Source organism: Polypterus senegalus, chromosome 15 (genome assembly GCF_016835505.1).
Source record: "Polypterus senegalus isolate Bchr_013 chromosome 15, ASM1683550v1, whole genome shotgun sequence".
Lineage (NCBI taxonomy): Eukaryota > Metazoa > Chordata > Cladistia > Polypteriformes > Polypteridae > Polypterus > Polypterus senegalus.
Genome location: NC_053168.1, coordinates 78,798,161 through 78,823,321, shown reverse-complemented (window position 1 = coordinate 78,823,321; position 25,161 = coordinate 78,798,161). Strand labels below are relative to the sequence as shown.

Sequence of the window (25,161 nt, the reverse complement as noted above, 5' to 3'; positions counted from 1 at the left end):
TGAGCATTCCAGATGAGCTTTGCTTGTCTCTCAAAATGAATCAATCATCTTCAACCCCAAAGTACCCCGCAGTACCTGTCATCATTGTGCTTACCTCTGAGGCAACACCCTTATCCCAAAACCCCATTTCACAGCTATAAAGAAATGCATACTTAGCCTCACAATGTCCAAACTAGATGTGAAGGTCCACCTTTTATTTTCTTGCATATTCAGTCTACTTAACCTATGTGCACTATGTACTACACATGTTAAAAAATTGAACTTATTTCATTGGTTTAAATCCGTCTCTTAATTTAAATGGTTTAAATCTGTCTCTTTTTACACCTGTTGTACTATAATAATGCTGCCTTGCTATCATATTTTTAACCTTCAACTTATCAAACAGTATCAGTTCTTTTCCTTTTCATGGTAAACTTTCAGGGAACACTGTGAAACAAATAAAAATGGGCATGTGACCCCAATGAGCTTTAGGTCCTGATCTTATTTCTCTTTAGCAAGTAACTGAAATTGCAGAACTCATGACACATCCTGATAAGAAGACCAGGAGAAAATAATTTTTTGGCATGACCAGCGAAGGTCAGAGACGATACTGGCAAGTAGTTCCTTATGGTAAAAACATCTTGAGAGATGCAGAAGGGCGCCAAAGGAAGGCCACTTTGCTAGCAAACCTTTCTCAGTGATTAAACCTGAGCAGTTCCTAAATTCATCACAGAAAGGATTTCAGGCTGCCCTAAAAGTAGTTCTCTAAGCTGTGGACTTGCTTACCAAGCTTTACAAAATGCAAAAAGGCATGTCTGCTTTAAAGAATATTTTCTGGAGTCACATTTTTAGGTTGGGCGGCACGGTAGTGCAGTGTGTAGCGCTGCTGCCTCGCAGTTAGGAGACCCGGGTTCGCTTTCCGGGTCCTCCCTGTGTGGAGTTTGCATGTTCTCCCTGTGTCTGCGTGGGTTTCCTCCGGGTACTCCAGCTTCCTCCCACAGTCCATAGACATGCAGGTTAGGTGTATTGGCGATTCTAAATTGTCCCTAGTGTAAGCTTGGTCTGTGTGTGTGTTCTGCTGTGGGCTGGCGCCCTGCCCAGGGTTTGTTGCCTGCCTCGCGCCCTGTGTTGGCTGGGATTGGTTCCAGCAGACCCCCGTGACCCTGTAGTTAGGATATAGCGGGTTGGATAATGGATGGATGGGCATTTTTAGGTTTGCCTTCTGGTGGTTACAAGATATTCTTACTTTATGCCAGTAAGTTTGTACTCTATAAACAATTTGGTATGGTTATATTTGAATTGGACATGGCATAGTGGCTGCTTCACATCTCTGAAACCCTTTGTTCAGCTCCCTGTCTTCATGGTCTTTTCTCCAGACATTGTTTTCTCTTGTATATCCCAAATCTTTGCCTTTTTAAGTTAACTAGGAAGTGTTAGATGGCCTGGTAGGAGTGAGTTGATTCTGCGATGGCCTGGCATCAGTCTAGGGTTTTTTCACCCTCACAGCCAATGCTGTTGTGATAGGCTGTGGCCCCTCATAACTGTAAATAAGATTAAGCAGATTTGATGAAGGATGAACAGATATTCAATTATCCATGACCACAAACTGAGCTAAGCTAATTCAGAAACTGAATGAATGAATTAAGGTTTTTGAAATGTGTATGAAGATGAATGTATTTGTAGGTGTGAGAGGGATCTCTGTTTTACCTTCCAGTTGCGACGCCAGAACTATGAAGAGATATGTACAATTTACGAACAAAGTTCACAGATTGGTGAAAGTCCACATTAACTTTCACTTTCTCTGTTGTGCTTCAGATGTAGTGTGTATTTTAAAGCAAATAATCTAAGCACCTTTGTTGCAATAAACCAAATATATAATTTATTCATAACCTAAGGATAATAAAAGATGGATATTTATATATAGATTTACAGTATGTTAGTTTAGTCTGAACTGTTTCTCTCCTATAAAAAAGGCACAAAACATAAGAACTCTATTTCTTGGCTTAGTCTAATCTTTTTCTCTCCTACAGAAAAAGGAACATAACTTATGAATTCTGATCTTTTCATTAATGTGGTCAAGATGGATATGTTCTTTAGTAAGTTATTAAGTTTCTACTGTATGTACTATGATTGAGGTGTTGATCTGCTCATAGCTAGTCTGCACTGGTCCTCTGTGTGTGTAGCACTTCTGAACATTCCTACTGTATTTAGGAAATTAAACTTGCAACAGCTAAAAACTTATCCTTCACATAGCTTATTACTTCTCAGTTACAGTGATACCATTATTGGAATACATTCAACGGCTTTACCCTAACCACCGAGTTACAATTAACAGTACTTGGAATTAAAGTTGGTGTACTTACGGTTGGTTCCTGTTGATTTCATGTGTAGGTGATGCTTTGTTCCAATTTTTTGAGTCAGCTTTCTCCAGCACACATGGAAAGATATATAGTGCACTTTTTCATTATTTATTCCTCTTCTTTTTTTTGGTCGCACCTTGTGGTTGCAGGCGGTAAGGCAGGTTTCACACACAGTGGCTCTCATTTGCTAGCACACAATTTACATCTGCTGGAAAGATGGTGATCAGTCAACTCCCTTCTTTAGGAAGTCAAACATGATTTTATATATAGCTTACCTTGCACAAGTATCTTGCTTTACTTCAGCAAGGTTTGGACTTGTGCCATCCTCATCTAACTCCAGATACTGGCAAGTCTTGCACTCTACCAGTCTAGCACCAGGCTGCCATACAGAGTAACGAAGGATGTTTCTAGCCTTTGTTACAGCCGCAGTAGATGCCCTGCTATGGACCAGAAGTTACACCCAGGTGGAAAGTACTGAGCATGTTCAGAGCACAGACCTAACACTTGCAGAATGGTGTAATGGAAGGAGTAAGAGTTGCCAGTAATTGAGTTACAACTCTTTGTTTACTGACCAAGTCTTTAAACGTGCATTAGGGACACCTGTCTGGGTGTCATTCTGTCTGTGATGGATCAGTCTTATCAGATGAGACTAAGAAACTGCATTCCAAAGAGATTGTGTAGGGAGAAATCTGATACTTAATCTAAAGTTAACGGTGCCTGGCATGTGCCTACTAAGCAAAAGATTTGTGCGCCAAAACAAAGCAAAATGGGTAATGCCAATCTTTCCTATAATGCATCTTTCCTTCTTATAATTCTGTTTGACTTTTTATAATGATGTCCCTACGAAAAAAAACAACTGTTAATTGATTATAACTCATCCCAATAGTGTGTTTCTAGATAGTGAAAACAAAACCAGACACGTGACATTTTATACTAAGAGAAATTGGAGGCAAAATGGGTGAAAAAGGAAAGAAGTAATGTGAGCAAGCAGATAAAAAATCTTAGCAGTTAGACCAAGCCTAAGCAGTACAGACTGGGCCTGCTGTTTGATCTCCCACCCTAAAACCCAATTAGACTTGTAATCCAAACCTGTGTTGGGCAGTGGATCACAGTGTAACCTGTGACAAGTTAATATATTTAGACAGAAAGGGCTATAGGCACAAGTTCTTTCTCCATGAGTGGAAGAAAATGGAAAAAAACAAAATCCTTGATTCTCCACACACACTTATACAGTATTTCCAGATGATTTATAGAAACTGTCCATTTAACAACATAAGGGTCCAACTTTCTACACATCTAATCCCACGCAGAGAGCAGAACACTTGTCAGACCAAACTTCTCAGCGTGACAATTAGCTGTGAGTTCTGCCGAGTTCCCTAAATAAACAGCAGGCCAGGGGCCACCTAAGCAGGTGGCTGTGTTAGATATTCATATCATTACCATTTTCTGCACGCAGTTTTCTTAAGGGCAAGGTTACCACATGATGGACAACCTGTATATATTTGCAGATGTGGTGCACTGCAGCAAACCTGGGCAAAACGCTATGACTCATAAAAGGAAAACCACCCCCAAAACAAACAGCACCCCACCACCTCCCAGCCCCCCTGTCCTCACCTCGGCAAGCAGATAGCTGAGGGGCAACGTCCAATCAAAGAGCTGTCAATGCAGCACTTGCTGAATAAATGAGTTGCTTAGGCAGGAAATTCCAACTGCAATTTTAATTCTGATCAGGCTTCAGGAAGTGGAAAGAATAAAAACACATCAATTATAATGACAGGAAGTCTTAAATCACATGGCAAGCAGCTGTTGCCAACACACATATCAGAGACGGCTGCTGAAATGTGGTATTTTGGTGTAACCAAAAATAATTTACGGCCCAAAACTATTGCAAGAGATACTTATTATTTTTATAAAGTAGGCTTAGGCGTTTCATCCCTGTGAAAGTTGATAATGAAGGGTTGGTGGTGGGGGGTGATTCAACCTAGAATACAATCATTCCACCAGCATAATGATTAATGGCAAAGACAAACTAAATATGACGTTTTAGAAATCAATCCACTAAATAAAACAAATACATTTCAAGTTGTATTTTAGTCAATGTCTGTTGGAAATTTGCAAATTCTCCCCATGTCCGTATGGATTTTCTTGGCATGTTGACTTATATTTGACCTGTTGTGAGTAAGTCTATGTATACGTTTGCCCAGCAATGGACTGTTGTCATGGTGAAGCTTGGTTTCTGCTTGGTGTTTAAATGCTATATCCATTAGTCAATATGGCCCTATATAGGGTTAAAGAATAGATGGACTTCTCTCAAGTCAAACAAAGTGTCTGCAGAACTTGCTGTGCTGTCTTCTATTGTATTCCGGTTTGCTTGATAAAAGGTGTTGTACTAGTGCTTGCTGTGAAATGTGCTATATGCAATAAAGATTAGTTGAGCTGTGAAATTAATCACTAAAGACTACTTTAAAAAATCCCAAACTTGTAATAAGTTTTGAAATGTAATTTATTTATATGGGGGGCAAGGCAGTGACTAGTGCCACATAGCTATTTGGATCTGGGTTCAGGGGATGGTTTGGTCACTGTCTGTGGCTAATTCCAACATCTTCTTGTTTCCACTGTTTCAACCAGATAACTCATCTTTCCTGTACATTCCAAAGACACACACATTAGCTTGACTGATATCTCTGATTGTGGGTATGTTGAATCCCAATCAAGGTTCAGCTTCTGTCTGTGATGGGCTACAGCTCCTTGTGATGTTACAAAGTAGAAAGCAAATTGATAACATGGATTTCTAATTGCTTTCTAGAGAGTTTTCTGTCCATCTTAATCTAAGTGTTCAGATATGAGATACTGGAGCCAACCCCAGGTTCACTAAGTGCAAGTAGGAGACCAAACCTGTAGCAGATTCAGTGCTATAAAAACTTTAAATCAAGGACTGTTGAGGTGTCTTATGATATATGAAAACCTAACCCTCTTCAATGTGAAGCTTGTTAATGTTGCCTGTAAATTATTATGTGAGTCGGGATCACAAGCATTAAAAATGTAGCCATCACTACTGTTTAGGTTTCCTTTCTTCTTTGATTTAATTTCAGTCAATGCATACCAGTCTTTTTCATATAAATAAGAAAAAGGAGCGCACAGTGCATCGCAAGACACTTGGTTCAAGTTTTGGTTCATTCACTGTTTGGAGTTTGCATGTTCTCCTAATGTCTACATTAGTTTTGTTCCTGGTATTCTGGCTTTTCTCCAAGGACAAGAGGATACTTAATCCTTTTCAGTTGACAGATAGCCTGAAGTCTTGTGCAGTGAATGCTGGGAAAACTGGAACACAATGCTGGATTCTAAAAATGTATGCTGGGAAAACTGTTACACAATGCTGGATTCTAGAATGTTTTGCTTAAGCCGATGTCACATTATATGACTTCTAGTCATTGTGTATGTCAGACTTGCTGACTCTGATTTTTGATCTTGTCGTTGGACAATGTCAATTAACAGAACTTAATATCACTGGGACTGTCAAATTTAGTAACTGTGTGCCAACCTTCCAGCAGAGTTATACTAGCCCCTTTTTGCGATAACCAATAATGTGCTGCCTGACTAAATGAATGCTGTACAAAGGGTTGCAGTTAGTTCAGACACAATCTCTGCCCTTTCTCTGTTTTTTTACATTCTGTTGTGGTTTGTAAAACACAAGACATCAGACAAACAAGCCTCTCTTCTGTTTGTGAGGTCGAAAACACCCACGTTCCTTATTCCTCATTGCTGCATTATAAATATTGTACTTCCAGATGAGTATTCATTGGTTGTCAGCTCTCATATACACAGAGCCCACTCCCCTATGACTAAAGACAAAATCAAACCAGCAGCGAGCTGCAGACTACTTTGAGAGAGTCATTAGGTACGTCTCATTATGCTACTGAATTCACAGGAGTGTGCCGCTAGATGCCTCCAACTCAATATGATTATGTAAATGAAGGCTACAACTCAAAATCAATGGTCACGTAATACGACCAGGCCGTACATTAGTTTTAAGTGCCAGAGAAATAACCTTGAGCTGAATGTAATGTTTGTTTTAGTGATAATGATGTCTGTAACATGTTTTGGTTTCTTTTCTGAACCTTCTCTACTTTCAATATGTTTTGGTTAACTAAAAAATGTCAGCACGTCTTACTAGCAGGGATGAGAAAGTGAACCGGGTTATTTAGGGATGAATGAAGAGGGAAAGCTGATGGTTTTTTTTTACAAAAGCTTTCATGTTCAGAAGGTTTTCTTTCTCTCTTTATCTTTATTTAGACTGAGTATGCATTCTCTGTAACTAAGGAACCAAGGCAACTGAGATTTTCACCACTGTCTTGTTGTTGCTAATGGGAATGCAGGAAGATTTTACCTACCATGGCATATGATGCTTTGGATCACTTTATAGTTGATATTCTTGTTTTGTATAATGCAAATTAATCTAATATATGAGTGAATGAAACCTTAAAACCAGTGTCTCTGTCTGACTGCTACTAGCAAGGCAGGAGTTTAGAGTGTGTATTTCAGGCCTAACTGAAGTCCCTTAAAAGCAAAAAGGGATGCCTCTGTGAAGTGTTGTATTGTTGGTAAATGAAGTTAAAGTGAAGGTTTAAAAGTAAAGACAGTCAGAGTCAGTGATGTAGTCTGCAATGAAGGTCACGGGGCGAAACACACAGGGTGCAGCTTGGACAGTGAGACAGGTAAGAGGTTACAAATAATAGGAGCATAGCTAGTTCGGACCTTTCTTCTTATGCCCCATCTAGAAAAGAACCTACAGGTTAAAAAATAGAGTTTATTTAATACCTTTTGTGCTAGGTAAATGGTTAGGTGAGCTGAGGACACGATAAAACACTCCCACATACCAAACACATGCAGATCAGATTCTACTGTAAAATGGCAAGATGTGAGTGAGTGTATACTCTGTGATGGGGCTTCAGTACATGCCTTGTGTCCAGCGCTGTCAGGACAGGCTCCAGCACCTCGAGATTCCTAATTGGATGAACAAATTGGATACATACGTAGGACTGCACTGGATCAAAGCACGGCTGCAACATGAATTTTCTTGTTATAATCTGCATACTTTTCCCAATGGCACCATAAAAAAGAAACTCCCATAGTTCTTTCACTAAAACTGCTTTAAGAATCAGCAAAGAAAAACAACTTCAAGCCTCCTCCCAATACCCTCAGTGAAATGTCCTGTGATGCCTCAATACATGTTTAGTTGTATCTGTCCATTTCAGGGGTACAAAATTATTTCAGGAATCTTTCACGTTAAAAAATACAATCTTGCCTCTAATATCTGATATCATTTGAAGTTTTCATTGTGGTTTGTGTTACCTGTACATATACTTCTGCCACAGTCTCTATTTATTCCTAGGAGTCTGATTTTATTTATTTATTTATTTATATTCATTTATTTATTGTGTTTTTTTTTTGTCAATGTTCACTGTCTGCAGTGGCACATGCAAGCAAGCATTTCATTGTACATGGTACTTGTAGACATGACAATAAAGAACTGAAATTGAAATTGTTATTGCCTGACAGGAACATGATACTGGGTTCAAATCTTAGTCTCGTCAGTGGTGAGTAACTTAAATGTTCTCCACCAGGGTGCTCCAGCTTTCCTTCCACATCCCAAAGACATTTGTGTCAGGATGATTTTAAATTAGTCTAAACTCATAACTTTAAATTGGATTAAGTGGCTTTAATGCTGCTGAATGGAAATTTTAATTACCCATGGCGATATACCAAGTTAAGCACATCCAGAAATTGAATGAATAAATAAACATTTTTGAATTGTAATTCTGTTTGACTTTTTTTATAATGATTTTCTATGAAATCTGTGAATGAGTACAGGCATGTGTGAATTTCCTTTGTGGGTTCCAACTTTGCCTTTGATGCTCTCAGTTTAAGTCTGGGCTCCAATTTGACTATATTAATGGGTTATGCAGTATAAGATGATAGATGAATATATGCAGGATATCTTCTATCATATTTTTAAAACTCCTGATACATAAGGCCCGTGTGGTGAAATGTACTCAGCTCTGTCCTCACAGTCAACTATACTTTCTATACAGGTCAGGCATCACACCTCACAGGACCAACCAGAATGTATTGTCAGAGACCATTTCTTTCCACATGAAATTCATAGATCTTGACTTAACAAAAGTCAAGATAGATACATCATGCTTGACATCCAACCACAATCTTATGCACACCTCCTGGATGTAGTTGCCAAGCATCTGCAAATACTCATCTGTCACCTAAGGCTTGTTTTTATATGTAAAGACCCTCTTTACAACTTGTCTTCACTCAGTCTTCCACTCAACCCTTAGGTTCTCATTACTCAAGCCTTTGGTATCACTGCTCATGTTTTAGTGTTTGCCTACAGTTCCTGTTGCATTATTCCATACCCTCTACATTACAGTTAATGGAAGACTTCAGTGATGAGCAAAACAGGAAAGTTAGGATTCACACATTGCTTTGTAAAACTGACACTAAAATTTGTTTTGAAGGCTTTTTTTGCAATTTGCAAAAAAGCAAAACTTACTAAAAAGAGTTTTTTTTAGCTTTGTTTGGAAAAAGAGAAATATTGCTACTAAAGCCTCACACTACTGTGTTTGCCTGTGCTCTTTTTTGCAGCTGCCAAATGAATGTAATCTGTCACATACCTGTCAAATCAATTCAGTTTAGGTCTGTTGTTCACATCAACATAGAGGTGCAATATTTATTTATTTTTTTTTAATGCGACATGCTGCATACTTTCCACATGATGATACACCAGAATATCCCAAGGTGCACATTACTGTGTTTTGTCCAAAGGAAAATTTCACTACATGGGAAGCTCTCCCCTGGACCCTCCACACCATTAGTCAGCAACTGCTCTTTGCTGTTTTTTTGATTCCTGGAGAAGAGGTGAAGGAAATGGACTCTCCAAATGTCAAGAGGATTCGAGATTCTTTTCTGTCTCCAATGCATCTTTAGGACTGAGATTGCCAAGACTCTCATCAAAATTGACAAAGTGGGTATACGACTAGAACAGGTTTTGCAGTTCAACAAAATGTCTACACATGACAGGACATAAGCCCTGAGGTTTGTTTTTGACAAGAGATCCTTAAATACTAAATGACCAGAACTAAATTTCTTTCTTCTTGTGTCAATGCAACAAACTTCACCAAAAGTGACAATTTACAATTTTTTTGCAAGGCAAAATACTGAATTATACTATGAATTTAGTTTTCCATAAATTGTTACATTCATCACTATGTGTCTTTATAGTTAAAGAGGATTGATGTTTTATCAGTTTGCTTCCCTGATCTCGCCTTTTGATTTTGTCTTTCCGGTCCCCACCCAGCTACCTTGTACTATTTAAATCAATGCCCCATCATCCATATCTAGTGGTCCAATCACAGCATAATACTGCACTAACTCATCAATGAGACACGCTGTGGCGAGAGTCTGAAGATTCCTGAATTGGGGAGGTCAGCATTGTGCATGCTGGTCAATGTATTCACTTAAAAAGAAGAATCACCATATTATAAAAACGTTAATTAATTGAGACTTTGTTATAGAACAAAGAGAGATGTAATGTTACAGTGTCCTTTGAAATTCTTTTTATTTTAAGCCAGGGATTTGGCTGTCTGTGCTCTGAACTTTTCCTGGATAATCACAGTTGCACAAGGCGTATTTCTCCATATAAACAATTTCTCAGTGTTTTATAAATGAATTATTCTTTAGCCCACTGTGGTAGGATTCTTTTTGTTGATCTGCAAACCAATAATTTCCTCCACCTTGTCTTCAAAAACACCAGGGTTTATCCTTGAATTGGCCATGTTTAGCTAGCAAATGCCTTGGTAACTTTCACGGTTTCATACATTCAATTGACAGCCCCTGAGCACAAAGGAGGCATTGTGGTAAGGCATTGTCTTTACTCTGAGTAGACATAACAAAGCCAACATTAAGGCTGGCTGGCTGTCTTTATATTCTGTACTGTTTTGCTGAGTAACAGTTGTGAGGCGTTTCTGTTTTCTACCGGCAGCCTCTGTAGCAGTCTTGCTTGCAGAGAAGACCACATTTGCATCACTGGCTGGCATTATCTTTTTTATTTTGAATTAGAAATTGTACATTTTGATGACAAAAGGAAAAAATATGTACACTATTTGTCACTACCATTGTCTAAAATAACCATATAGCATATATTGCTAGTCATTTTTTCCATGTGCTCTTTAGTGCAGCTGCTTTGCTGTTTCAGCAGACTGGGTTTGACTCCCAGTCCAGCCACTGTCTGTGTAGAATCTGTGAGTCCTCCCTTTATCTGCACATATTTTCCTCCCAGTTACACTACTTTTTCTACCACATTAATAGGAGCTGCAAGTCAGCTTAAAATTGACACTTTTTGATAGTGTGCACGACTGGATCTTCAGATGGGTGACACTTTGATCAGACTTCATATCTACCTTGAGCTCCATGGGCTTCAACCAATCAATCCTTCGACTTCAGGGAAGACAAAACCAATAAACAGCACAATGTTTTATAAATATGAAGTCTGAGTTTTTAAAATTACGTTTTAGTTAATATTATAAGCTCATGTGATCCATCTCTGCAAATCAAACTAATGGACAGCATTACAGTATGCACCCAGTCCGACAAATCTGTACAATACAAAAATCATGTATTTATTCCAATTATGTACAAATACCATCCATCCATTTTTTGAATGCAGCTTAATTTTCTCTCAGGGTTACAGATTTCAACATTTCAAACTTAATCTGGCTGATCTATTTCAAAATATGAAAATGTCAGATTTTCAGCACAGACACTTGCAGATAGATAAAAGATGAGTAAAAGTACATTTTTGAGATGCTGGAAATGCTATTTGCACTGAAAAATTAAAATATATTATATGAAATCCCCTAGGAATGTAACACCTTGTACATGCCTTGACTAGGTATCATGTTGTAAACGCTGGGTAAATAGGGGCAGCACAGTGGGGAAGTGGGTAGGACTTCTCCCTCCTAGTTCCCAATTCACATCTTGAGCTGGTCAGTATATGTGTTGAATTTCCATGTTCTCCCTGTGTATGTTTTCTCTGGGTACTGTGAAGCCCACAGACATGCAGATTGGAGTGACTGATAGCTCTATAAAGGCCCTGTACGAGTGTGCACCTCAGTGGGCTCTCTTTGGAATGACACCCTGCCTGTCCAAGGCTTATTCCTGCCTTGTGCCCAGTGTTACCAGGACAAGCTTATGTTTCTGTTGATCCAGGAACTGAATATGTGGGTTCAGAAAATTAATTCATGCATTTGGTAAAAACAATCAACAAGCTACTGCATGCTGGACTTAACGCTTTGTGTTTACAAAAATGTTTGGTTGAATTAATTTATATACTATTTATACAATTTAAAGCATGTAAAATACTTAGTAAAAAATAACTGTTCTAAGCTATTGTGATTATACTCATAATTTAATAATCTAAAAAGAAACACAGGTTAATTGATCTGTCATATGTAATTTCATCCTAAACCAAGAACATCTAAAGGGAAAATGAAAGGGAAACAACACAAGGGTGCTCAACCATCATGGTGCCCAGAAGAGTCCACAAATGAAAGAAGATTTAAAAGGAGGTGATAGAAACTCACATATCAGACTATGTGGACACATTCCCTGTGGATTGTCTTCAGTTAGAGCATTTTCATACCACACACCAAAGATGTGCACATTAGTTTGAGTGGCCCTGAAGTCGTAAGCGTGGGTGAACACAACATGTGAAAGTGTGTCCTGTTATGAACTGGTGTCCCATGCTGTTCTGGTTATTGCCTTGTCCCTGATGTTAATGGAAATGGATGATGTAGATTGGTAGGTAACTGTATCAGTTATTGCATCATGCATTAGCTTTCCAGATATTAATCATGACATTTCCTCTTCTAATATTCATGTAGATCAGAAAGTCATTTTTTAAACAGTGGCTTTGTCTCTTTCTCGAATGAAAGATGCATTAAAAAGGCATCTTTATATTTGAAACTTCACAAAACCATGCTGATGTAAACCCTAACATGTTAATGGATGCTAAGATAATATAAAAATAAGGTTCTTATTTAAGCTGATGTTTTATATTTTTCTTGTTTAGACTTTAACAGGTATTGCAGTCTCATTAAAACTGATCCAATTATTCCTCACATTTATTACATTCTTACATACATGCATTTTTTAGATGGCCTGGCATATACCAAAAAATATACTACATTTATTAAAAAAAATTATTAACAGAGCTTCTACAGAAAAAAACATGAATAAATAATGTTTTATGAAAACAGAACAAAAGTGCCTTCAGAAATTATTCAGACTCCTTCACTATTTTCACATTCTGTTATGCTGCAGCCTCATGCTAAATCATTTAAATTAATTTTGCCTAAGTCAGACAATACACAATACCCAAGAATGACAAAGCAAAAACAGGATTTTAAGAATTTTGCAGATTCATTAAAAAATAAAAAACTGAAATATTATATTGACACAAGTATTCAGACATTTTGCTATGACACTGGATATCTGGCTCAGGAGCATCCCATTTGATTGGTCATCATTGAGATGTTTCTATTCCTTATCCATCTGTGGTGGTCAATTCAGTTGCTTGAACATGGTGATAAAGGTACACACCTGTTGTTAGACAATCTCACAGCTGGGCAAAGGCCAAGCCATGGGGCTGAAAGAATTTCCTGCAGATCTTAGAGACAGGATTGTGTTGAGGCACAGATCTGGGGAAGATTGTTTGTAAAAAAAAAATGTCTGCAACACTACAGATTCCTAAAAGCACAGTGGGCTCCATAATTCTTAAATAGAATAGTTTTGGAACAACCACAAATCTTTATAGAGCTGGGCTACCTGGCCAAACTGGACAACTGGTTAAAAGGGGCCTTAGTAATAGAGGTGACCAAGAACTTGATAGTCACAGGCTGATCTCCAGAGAACCAGTGTGGAGATGGGAGAAACTTGTAGATGGACAACCATCACTGCAGCACCCCACTAATCTGGAGTTTATTACAGAGTGGCCCAATTACATATGAAGGCTCATTGGCAGTTTGCCTAAAGGAGTCTGATCCTCTGGTATGATGAAACCGAGACTGAACTGTTTGGACTCAATTCTAAGTGTTATGGCAGGAGAAAACCAGGAAGTGCTTATAAGATGTGCAATACCATCCTAACAATGAAGTAGAGTAGTACTTAAAATATATAGTATTTATGTTAGGTGGAATGCCTAGAGGGGGCTGGGCGGTCTCATGGCCTGGAACCCCTGCAGATTTTATTTTTTTCTCCAGCCATCTGGAGATTTTTTGTTTTTTCTGTCCTCCCTGGACATCGGACCTTACTTTTATTCTACGTTAATTAGTGTTCCCTTATTTTAATTCTTATTTATTTTGTCTTTTTTCTCTTTCTTCATCAAGTAAAGCACTTTGAGCTGCATTATTTGTATGAAAATATGCTATATAAATAAATGATGTTGTTGTTGTATAGTGCTGGTAGCATCATGCTGTGGGCTTGTGTTTCAGCATCAGGGACTGTAAGACTAGCCAAGGTTGATGGAAAACTGAATAGAACAAAATACAGAGATATACTACTGAAACTCGGCAGCGGAGTGTTCTGACCCTCAGATTCGATTCATGTTCCAATAAGACGACTCTAAACACAAAAGCAAACAGAACACAGGAGTGGCTTAGGGACAACTCTGTGAAAGTTTCTTGAGTGTCCCAGACCAAACCAATGGAACATCTCTGGAGAGAAATGAAAAGATCTACTGTATACCCAGGTGGTTTCTATCCATTTTTACAGAGTTTGAAAGGCTCTGTAGAGAAGTAGAGGAAAATCCAGGTGTGCAAAGCTTGTTGTGTCATTCCCAAGAAGGCTTTAGGCTGTAATCACTGCCAAAGGTGATTCAACTAAGTATAAGTAAAGGGTCTGAATACTTCAGTTTAAGTGTTTGTAATATTTCAGTTTTTTATTTTTAATATATCTGCAAGATTTCTAAAATCTTGTTTTCAACGTGTTATTCTATGGAATTGTGTTGTTTGACGAGGGGAAAAATTCTTTAAATTGAATTTACCACAGGTTTGCAACATAACAAAATGTTAAAAAAAAAACTGTACAGGTCTGAATACTTTGAGAAGGCACTCTAAATTTTGCAGCTTTATTTTCTTTGTGGTTTTGTTACTCATTCCCTTCAGTATCAATATTTTGCACACTGTGTTAGAAGTGTAAAGGATGCAAAAGTAGAAAAATGGCTCTGTCAAACATTCTTTTTCAATCCCGTCTTCTTCTTCCTCCTCCTCTTATTCAGAGTTGTCATTATGCCCACCCATTTAAACTCATAAGTTTGTTAATGATTGTTTCAATGAGAAAAATGACTCTTATATAGAAACAAATGTATATATACTTGTAAATTCACATAGAATTAAGCAGCAAATATGAATACATTTCCCTAACCAGATTTTTTTAGGTGGTGCTGGCAGTAACTGAACGTTATCCTAGATGGGAGTTTGTGCGTATGTCCAAAGTATTTAATGTTGATTGCTGATATTTACAAAACAGGGTCATTTTCTAAAAATGATATGAATGATATTAGAAAATGGTCAAAATTGTCCCTGCTACAGTAATTGTAGAAAAGATTGAAAAGAACTTTCTTTGTCTGACATTACAGTTTAAGACATGGGCAAAGACAACTTGTTATGCAGCTTCTTTTTACGTTAAGACATAACCAAGGTTTCATCTGTAGCTAAAGTTTGTTTTCACTTTCTATGTTGTCATTTTTATGAAATTCTTTGTTTTTGGTTTTCCTACTTTTTGTTTTGTATAATTATTTCATTAATGTCACCCTGTTTACAAATCATTATGGATTTTATGTTAATTTTGTTTAGTTATCATCCTTGTCTTTCATGTGTTGAATCTAAATGGGCACAGCCTCCTTACACTGCAATAGTGGGGCCACCCCTGTGTTGGAATCAACTATATTTAAAAAAAATAAAATATACATTATATGGTAAAGTAAGCTTTTCTTCACCCCAAAGTTTCCGAAAAGTCAGTTCATGTATTCACCATCCAATAATATCGACCAAGTCACATGTTTGCTCTCTAAAAGCAGTAGCCATTGTGGAATAGCAACTACTATTGAATGGAAAAGACCAAGTGAAATACATTTTTGAATGAATTCATAATTCTTTATGAATTGAAGCCGAGTGAACAAGTTTAAGAAATCTCTGCGCTCCAGCAGCTTCAAAAGGAGTCATCAGCTGTTTCTGTTAATTACATTTGCAATGCGACGTCATGGTCAGAGTAGGTTGCCAGTTTATCATGAGCAATGCACAATGACAAACAACAAGAGAAGTGCTCAACCTTCGTTCCAAAGCCTGCTGCCCCTAAATATCTAAGCATGAAAGAATGTTAAAAACCAAGTGATGGATGTTCAAACATCAGTCTGTGGGGAGTTCTGGCACATTCCCAGTATCCCTTCGTGTTATCACCAGTTATGCCAGCTTCCTACACATGCCAAACATATGCACATTCACTTGATTGGCAACTCAAAATTGGCTCTGAATTAGTAAATGAGAGAGTATGAACTGGCATCCCATCCAGTGTTGGCTCCTGCCCCGTGTCTAATGCTGCCAGGATACAGTAGTTTCAGGGGCCTCTGCACCCCCTGAGAAAATGGATGATACAGATTGACAGGAAACCTTGCCAATTTCTGCATTACACATCAGCTATTCAGAGATTAATCACAATATTTTCTCTTCTTCCAGTTTTTAAAATGTGTATGCAGAGGAGAAAGCCAATGAAAGTACTGTATCTGCACTTCACACGAACATTTTTTTAAACAGTGGTTTCCTTAGTTTCTTCAATGAAATGTCAGAGCATAAATCACATAATATCTTCAGAGTCAAAACTTCAAAAAATCACACCGGTGTCAAAGTATATCATATATTATTGGGTGCAACAAGTATTTTAAAAAAGATTCTTAATTAAATTGATGCTTACATTTAATGTTTAGACTTAAAGTGGCATTGCAAGGCTTTACTTAAATTAAACCATTAATAGCCTTGCATTTATTTAAAAAATACTTGATTACCTGCATGTTTGTCTTACATCTAGACTGACAGTTACCAAGAAGCATTTAGAGTATTTATTTTAAAACATTACTCTTACAATACATATACAAAAAACAATCCTGTAGTGTGTCAGGTTGCGCACTAGAGGGCATTGTCTTAACAATGAATTCACTGCACTTACAAAGACGAGCAGCAGCACTCAGAGTAATCATCAGTTAGATTCTGTCTATCGGAAATTTCCAATGAATGTGGTGTTTATTGGTTAAAATGGCAAGGCACATTTCAAAGCTTAAAGCCAAGCCTTCCATGGAAACAAATGTTATTTTTAAACAGCTGTATTCACTTCCAAGCATCAAAATGAAATTACCTTCAGACTGATGGGCGGCCAGTGGTGTCTGGGTCTCTTTGGAATAGGTCACCACCTCCCTGGGTAAGAAGTCGACCTGAGTAATTTTCGATGCTCCCAGGCGGTGAAGTCTACGACTTTAAAGGAAAAATAGAAATTATGACCTATGTAGAAACCTTAAGGAATGGCTACTAGGCAAATTAAACAGAATGAATGGTATTTTGGATAATAAGAAACTGAAAATAAGATGGCATTTTTTACTATTTTATCTTTCCCAAGCTTAAAACAAACACTACAGGTAGGCAGCCCTGGTCCTGGGGTGTCATCTAGGCTGCAGTTTTTTATTGAATTCAATTTATGAAACAGAATTTAAAGTTTTCTGTTTATGGGGCACACTATTCGATTAATTAGACTGATACTGCTTTTGTTCTGCCACACGCTGTACTAACCTGTATTTTACTACCCTAAGAAAAAAAAATATTCTGGGAATCCAGGGGGATTTTTACCCCTCAATAGTCACCTCTTTCTGAATAATTTGTTAAAGGATGTGGTGCTTCTATACTGGAAGGACTGGGGGAGAGAGCTTATTCACGGCATTACCTCTCCTGATAACGATACAGGGCAGCCCACCTGGCTTGCAGCAGGGCCACCCTGCTCAACCCTGCTGGGGCCCGTCGCCACCGCCAGGAGGTGCCTGGAGAATTGCAGCACCTCCACCACACCCAGAAGTGCTTCCGGAAGAAGATCACCAAGCACCTGGAGCACTTCAGGGTGCCCTATTAAGGAAGGCAGCAGCCACTACTCTGGGAGCCAGGGTCGGGAGGTGGAGGACAAAGCCTGCTAGGAGGAGTGGAGGTGGACAAGGGAGAAGATGGATGAGAGAGAGAAAGAAAAGAAGATGAAGAGAAGTGTGCTTTGTGTACTGTGTTTGTGATGGGAACTGCTGTGAAAGTGGGAAACGAGGGAAAGCATTTCCCACATGAAAAAATAAAAAAGGTGTGTACTGAACGGGTATCCACATCTGTCTGTATCAGGGTTTGGGCAGCAGAAGCCCCCCTCTAGTGGCCACAAAGCATATCATCTTTGTAACCCTTGGGGGCAAAGGGAACATGGTTACCTAGTTAGCTATGTTATATTCCCCCATAATACTCACCTGCTTTAAAATGGAATAAAACTGAATAATTTAGAACCTTTACACAAGTGTTAACTTAAGTAAAGCCAAGAAATGGAAAGTGAAACCTTTTCTGTATGCAAAAAGGTGTGAAAGCAACTTCATGTGCTTCATAGTGTAACAAAGCCCACATTACTAAAAATATCAGGGGTTAAACACTGCGGGCTGAGGCAAGCTGTCAAAGCAAGTGGCCTCTAATGAAGAAGCTGACCTGAAGCTGGCAAAGCCTCTGCAGGACCAGGAACGACCACCCTGGGCTACGCTTTAGGGCACAGCATATTAAATGTGAGTCTTGGTTGGTTGATTGAAAAACTGTACATATTTTATATTAACAAAATTTTTAATTACTGTATATTATACAATAACAAGTAAAAGAATTTCCATTTGGCTTTCTAATTTGCAGTTATTTTGTGCCAGCAGCTTTTCCAGCTAATTCAGACTAAAAGTCTCTAAAAGTAGTTTTCGCTTATTATGATCCACACCTTTTTCTGAAGTTGATTTTTATACGTCTTTCAGAACTGCAATTATTTGGTAGTGGATTTTAAAGTGTATCTTTAAAATGTCAATTTACTCATTTTCAAGCCAGAGGTATCCTGTACTGAATGGAGTACTAATTCAAGTAAAACATGAAAACCAAGTAAATTTAGGGGAGCTCAGATCAAAATATGGGTAATATGGGTTGGAACCTAGTGGGTTTTGGTAAGCAGCTCTCCAGGTCTAGCATATGCCTGCAGACAAGGCTGCACTTCTTACAAATAAAAATAGCAGACACCTGATATTAATGTAAATAATGGTTTGTTTTTTATTCAATGATTTATTTATTATTTGTACTGTTCTTTTAGCGATGTCATTTCATCACACTTTTGGTGTATTTGTGCACAGGTGTTTTTTTGATTGCACGTCTACTGTCATTTCTTGTATCTGGTCGCTATGATGTCTTGTGACTGCTAAGCACATAACGTGCATGCCATATGACACTGGACATCATGATAACTATGTTATATAGGATGGTCGTTGGTATTTAACACTGATCGGTGTTAAATAATAAAAGAAATGCTCATTTTGCTTACAAATTTAGCCTTGCTGTTTCCCTAAAACTTTGACAAACCTGATAATATTACAGCCAGGGGTTCATCCTTGGCACAAGTGTTCTTTACCGTATTCTGGTGTTGTCTTTCGAATATTTGATATTCTGGTTTTGAATACTGTATAGATTCATTTGCTTGTTTGTAAATATTACTTTGTTACTTTACTTGTGTTTATATATCTGTAAATATACCTTCCTCTTTGTATATTAAGCCCCTCTTGCTGCAGCTAGCTTTTTAACAGCCAGCAGTCCATGAAAGGTCTATTTCAGCGTTTGTTAACTCTTGTCTTTCATCTAGATTTGTTTGGAATTCTTGGGTTTATGGACATCTTGCTTCTGTTTAAAGATACTGTTCTTTGGTTTGCAAAAATTACCTTTGTTTGCTTTTGGGGCTGCCTTTTAGGCACATTGTCTGGATATGTTTTGCCCTGCTTTTGCTGTTGTGTGGGCAAATCATTTTTGCTAATATGCTCTTTAAATATCAAGGGTTATTGGTTGGGTTATTGTAGACAAGTGGTTTAATGATTCCTCTCCTATTTTTGAGTTTTTCACATTAAAAGAGGGTCCTATTTTGTTGGGCCTTGACAGGCCAGTATTCTGCTGCTTAAGTTGTGGGATGTGGCTCATTTTGATTTCTAGGCCTTTATTTGAAGTTGGAGTTTATAAGATGGGAGAAATCACAACACAAACCATCTTTGGGTTTTAGTGTCACCAAATTTGACTACATCAGGTTTCCCTTTTGTAAACATTTTAAAAAAAATCTCGTAATGAAAATAATTGATCCATTAGGATCTTTTTATAACTCCCAATTAAACATGGCATACATCCATTTTGTCACTGAATGATGTTCAGTAACATTAGGACTACAGTAGAACACCAGTTTCAGATTATCTTCATTTTTTTTGTTTTCCCCAACTCCCTAGTTTTTTGTTTTGTGCTTGTAATTTCCCCCTACTACATTATTTTGTTCATTATTCCCATTTTGCTAGGGCAGGGCCACCATTAGTGTACCCTGAGGGGAAAAAACACTTGAACTGAAAAAAATAAATGAAAAACATATCTAGGAGATGTGAACCAAACTTCTGACATGGTTTGCTATCTTAAAGACCAAAACAATGTGCATCTAAAAATAACCAACTTCCAAAAATCAAAGTTAAAACACATGGCAAAAAAGGTAAATTATTATTTATGCCAAGATTACAATGTAGCGTGTACTTTACACACACGTATCACCTGAGAGGATTATAAAAGACTACAGTTGCCATGGCCTTGTTCCCAAGGCTTTAGATAAAGGGATTCTTTGTTCTTAACCAATGTTTTACTTTTTGTTCTCTGGATAGAGGTACTAGAGATGTCTTTTGATTCTATTTTTTAACTTTTTGGATTTCAAAATGGATTTTGTATTGTATCTTTGGTTAATTATATCGTTATTATTTTTTGTTTTCCAAACTAATTACTTTTTTAAGCCTTTATTTTGTTAATTAGTGTATTTATCTTTGTTTCTTGTAGTGTTATTTTCTATTTTGGTCACTTACCTGATGAATTAAGATGCCTTATTTCTGCTAATTCCTTCATTAAGTTTTTTTAGATTGCTTCATTTGATTATTTATTTAATAAATGCATCAATTGTTCATATAAATGTTTGGAGATATTCTGACTGTGCTGGGGGTGGCTCCTGATGAAAAAGATTTGAGCCCCACCTGTTGTGTTGCACCAAATTCTGCAGCTGCAATAGTGTTATTATCTGTCTTAGCTAATTAATCAAGCTGAAATAAATCAATGGATTACTGGAACAGTGAGTGATACAATTCTCTGTGCTGTAAATTGTACTGTTTCAGTACTCCCCTGCTTAAAATATTTCAGGGAAAGTAAGTAAGAGCTAGCTATTCCTGACACCTGGTGAGTGGTCCTACTAGGTCGAAAAGATGTCTCTGTGGAACTCTAAGCATTTTCTTTTCACCGAGTGTTAATAACAGCATGCCCACATTGTCAGCCATAAAATATGAAAAATGCAATTTTCACACTTTTGTGGCTGCCACATGTCTTTCATGGCTACAGTAAAGAGTATTCAAGAAAACACTAGATTCAAGCTGATGCTTTATGTGTGTGCGTGTGAGAGATGAAATAATGATAATTAATCATAATGTATACTTATTTTATGAATACTGATTTAACCCAAAATAGAGAAATCATGATAAATGTAGTCATCGTATTGCTTTTGGGAAATGTAACTACCATTATAGTGATAGTTGAGAATATAAAAAAGGTGTATGAACAAGAAGAGATTGTTTAAACAATCAAGATTTTTTTTTTTCTGGACAGCTAACTGCTAAATTATCCCAATATCTCATTTAGATATTGTAGAAATGCTGCCAGGATCTTCACTTTAGCTACATGACCTTGTAGCTTATTCCACATTTCCACAATTGATTGGGTGAAGAAATACGTTTCCATCTTGAATCCATGTCTCATTAATTTGCAAGAACAACTCTGCGATTCATTCATTAGCAGACTGAATCAACTTTATCAACATTTTTAAGAGGTTTGAAGACCTGGATTAGGTCCCTACACAGGCTTCGATGCTCGAGATTAAAGAGGTGTCATACACATAGGCTTTCAGAGTAGAACATGACCTCTGGTCCCAGGATGTGATTGGTCACTTTATTCTGCACCTCCTAGTGCTGCTCGGTCTTTTCACAAAATACCCCAAATGTGGTGTTATTAGTGCATACAGCATAGTGAGCATAAATTTACCAGGTTTATTTTCACCATTTTATATATCACATCCTAGTATTTTATTTAATGTATTATTTGTTTCCTCACTTTGCCTATTGTGTCAATAAAACTTCTAAATCCTTTTCTTTCTTTAGTACAATATATCAAAATATACAGTATGGAAATTTAGTTTAGGGTTGCTATAATAACACCAAATAATCTATTCTAAGAGGAAAGGTTTTATGAAAACATTCAACATAGCATGTTTTATGGTAAATTACCCAGGGTTTGGCATTGTTCTGGGTACATCCAAACGCCACAGTAGAAGAATTGATATATTGGAGTAGAAGACTGAGTTTGTACATCTATGACTATAAAAAGGAAATATGAAACATTCATTTGAAGAAATTGATGGAAATAAGGGGAACTAAATTCAAGATGGCTATTTCACATAAAAGACTGTGAAAATCCAAAACAAACTACTGGGTAAGATTGTCGTCATTGTACAGTAGTAGTAGTATTGTCTCACGTGTTGGGTAAATTTACATTTACCTTTATTTGATTAGCAGGCACTTTTATCCAAAGAGACTTACAACAGGGGAAACATAAAAAGTACAGTAAAATCCTCACTTGAATGTCTGACCAAAAGACAACACGTCACGTCTCTCTGGCGCCATGATTAAGCTTATTGTTTATCATGGCACCAGAGGGTTGGCATCAGAAAAGGCATCTGGCCATAAAAATTATGTTGAAACTTCTAGTCAAAGAAATAGTGACCCCATATAAAAACGGGAATAGCTAAGGAATATAGTATATACCATTATGTATGCTAAAAAGCAGCTTGTTGGAATACTGGGATAATGTAAATACTACAAGGGACTTAAGGGCCTCCTTGCATTTGCAAGATTTCTTGTATCATTATCTTGAATGGGTTAGTAGAACAATTTATGCTGTATACATTAAACAAAAAAATACAAGTATATATAATTTACAAACCATTCATTTATGTCTACCATTGGCAAACCTTGAAATTTAAATGAATTTGCAACTTAGATGAAGAAAATAAAAGCATACATTTTATTTCATTCATATTAAAATCAAGCTTTCCTTATGAAAATTTTCTATGGCATTCTAAACTGAATTTTTCATTTTCATGTAGCTTGTGAATAATGGTGAAGTGTAGAGTTCACTATACACAATAACCATGTAAATATGCTTACTTGTGACCAAAATACATTGAAGTGCGGTCGTTGTGCTTTGTGTCTACAAGTTGCTTGACTTGTGTGGAAATCGGAGGTGCAGTTGTGATGCAGACAATCAGGAACACAGTTCCAGTGTGGACCCCTCTCTCTGAAGAGAGGACTTAAGATTGGAGCTTAGAAGAGGAGCAAGGAAATGTAATGAAATGCTCTTGGAGGTGTGCACAGTGACTACAAAAAGGCTACTAACAGAAGGTTCTAGATGGGTTCCTTCATTTAGGAATTGATATAAATGAGGAAACCCATAAGAGACCCGGCTGCATGTACAGTATATTACACTTTACAGCAGATGTAAAATGTATTCACCGTTCTTTGTGTTACAGTATACAAATTGTAGTGTATCTAATTTGAATGTTTGGCATTTAAGCAACATAAAAAGCTTCTGTGATATAAAAGCAAAAACAAAATTACGCAGATACCCTTCTATATTAAAAAATACAGAAAATATCTGATTACAGATAAGGTGATCTGGTGTAACCAATTTGGGTTCAGAAGTAACCTAATGAGCTGAATGGATTCCACCTGGGTACCATTAAACTGATTCATTGGAGTTTTGATATCATAAACACACTTCTGGAAGTCTGAATGTTGCTTAGCAAGCTCCTAACATAAGTAACCTTAGAAAGATGCAGTAATGGTTATTAATAAGTGTCAGTAAAAACCAAAGTATAAGAACATTTCCATGGCATACAGTGACAGAGAAGGTAACAATACTGGCTTCATATTTTCACAGCTTTAGGGTTCAAATCCCAGCCTTCTGTTCATGAAGGCTGCGTGTTCTCCCAGTGTCAACTGGGCTTTCTCCAGCTTATCCAGTTTCTCTGTGACATCCTACGGGGCTGCATTTCAGGTTAATGGGTACATGTATTATCTAGGTATGTTCTATGATGGACTACCACACTGTCAAGAGTTGGTTGGCCCAATTAATTAGCATGTTAAAAACATATAGATGTGTGAATGGATGTAAAGGAAGCCGTGAAAAGTTATATAGTAACGCCAAAGGAGTTGCAGTCTTTTACCATGGAGACTGGAGGAATAGAATATAAGAACACTGTTTGCCTGCTGCATTACAGAACACTCTGCTAGAAAGGAGAATAGAAAAGTCAAGGCCTTTACTTACAAATAAACCACCAACAAAACATGAACACAGTTTGCTGTTCTGCATGTGATTGGCTAAACAAATGGTTAAAAATTCTGTGTGATTTAATCTGATCGTATTGCTAAGCTCTTTTGTTGTAAGAGAAGACTAACACCACAAATAATTATCTTGAGAGCACCAACCCTATTGTGAGGCATGGTGGTGTCATCCTCATCTGGTGGAGAATACTCCTCAGGAGCTGACCCCAGAAGACAAAGCAAAATTACTGACAAAACTTGAAGAAATCCTGGGACTTATGGGATTGACATTAGTGTAAAGGAACAAAAGTTACATTGGGAAAGCCTAAACCACCAGGTGTAATGTTCTGATGAGGAATCAAGCCAAACCAGAATAAGGCTTTAGGTGAATAAATAAAAAGTACAGGGCAGAGCAGATGGAGATTTATCCTACAAAACTAATAGATGTGTTTTGGAGACAACTATCTTGCTTTTACTGTTTAATTGGACACATTGGTGGACCTTTGCTCTTGCTTTTATATTATAGAGGGGTTTGCTGCAATGAATGGCACTAAATCCCCCATTTATGCATTAATGTTTCATTTTCAACACAATAACTGGTGAAAAACACAATGGTAAACAAAGGCCACATTATTGATAAATTAATTATATAATTCCTAAAATTGGGCAGATACCCCAACAAATAAACAAGAGAACTTTATTAAACAAAGGGAATTTAAACACAATAAATACTAAATGGTATAGATTGAGCTTTTATTTCCTTGCCCCTTGTTGCGGGTGGCACAGTGGGTAGCGCTGCTGCCTCGCACTTAGGAGACCCGGGTTCGCTTCCCGGGTCCTCCCAGCATGGAGTTTGCATGTTCTCCCCGTGTCTGCGTGGGTTTCCTCCAGGTACTCCGGTTTCCTCCCACAATCCAAAGACATGCAGGTTAGGTGCATTGGCGATTCTAAATTGTTCCTAGTGTGTGCATGCCCTGCAGTGGGCTGGTGCCCTGCCCAGGGTTTGTTTCCTGCCTTGCG

General features: G+C 37.6%; 1 protein-coding gene across 8 annotated transcripts in view; it reads right to left on the bottom strand.

Annotated features, from left to right (window-relative positions):
* The window catches only part of LOC120515735 (cytoplasmic dynein 1 intermediate chain 1), a 459,517-nt gene that overhangs the window by 362,976 nt on the left and 71,380 nt on the right, over positions 1-25,161 (bottom strand). For all 8 annotated transcript variants that reach the window (XM_039737005.1, XM_039737006.1, XM_039737001.1 and 5 more), the window contains one exon: positions 16,815-16,930. In XM_039737005.1, coding sequence (XP_039592939.1) covers positions 16,815-16,930 — 116 coding nt within the window. The remainder of the gene's footprint in view (positions 1-16,814; positions 16,931-25,161) is intronic.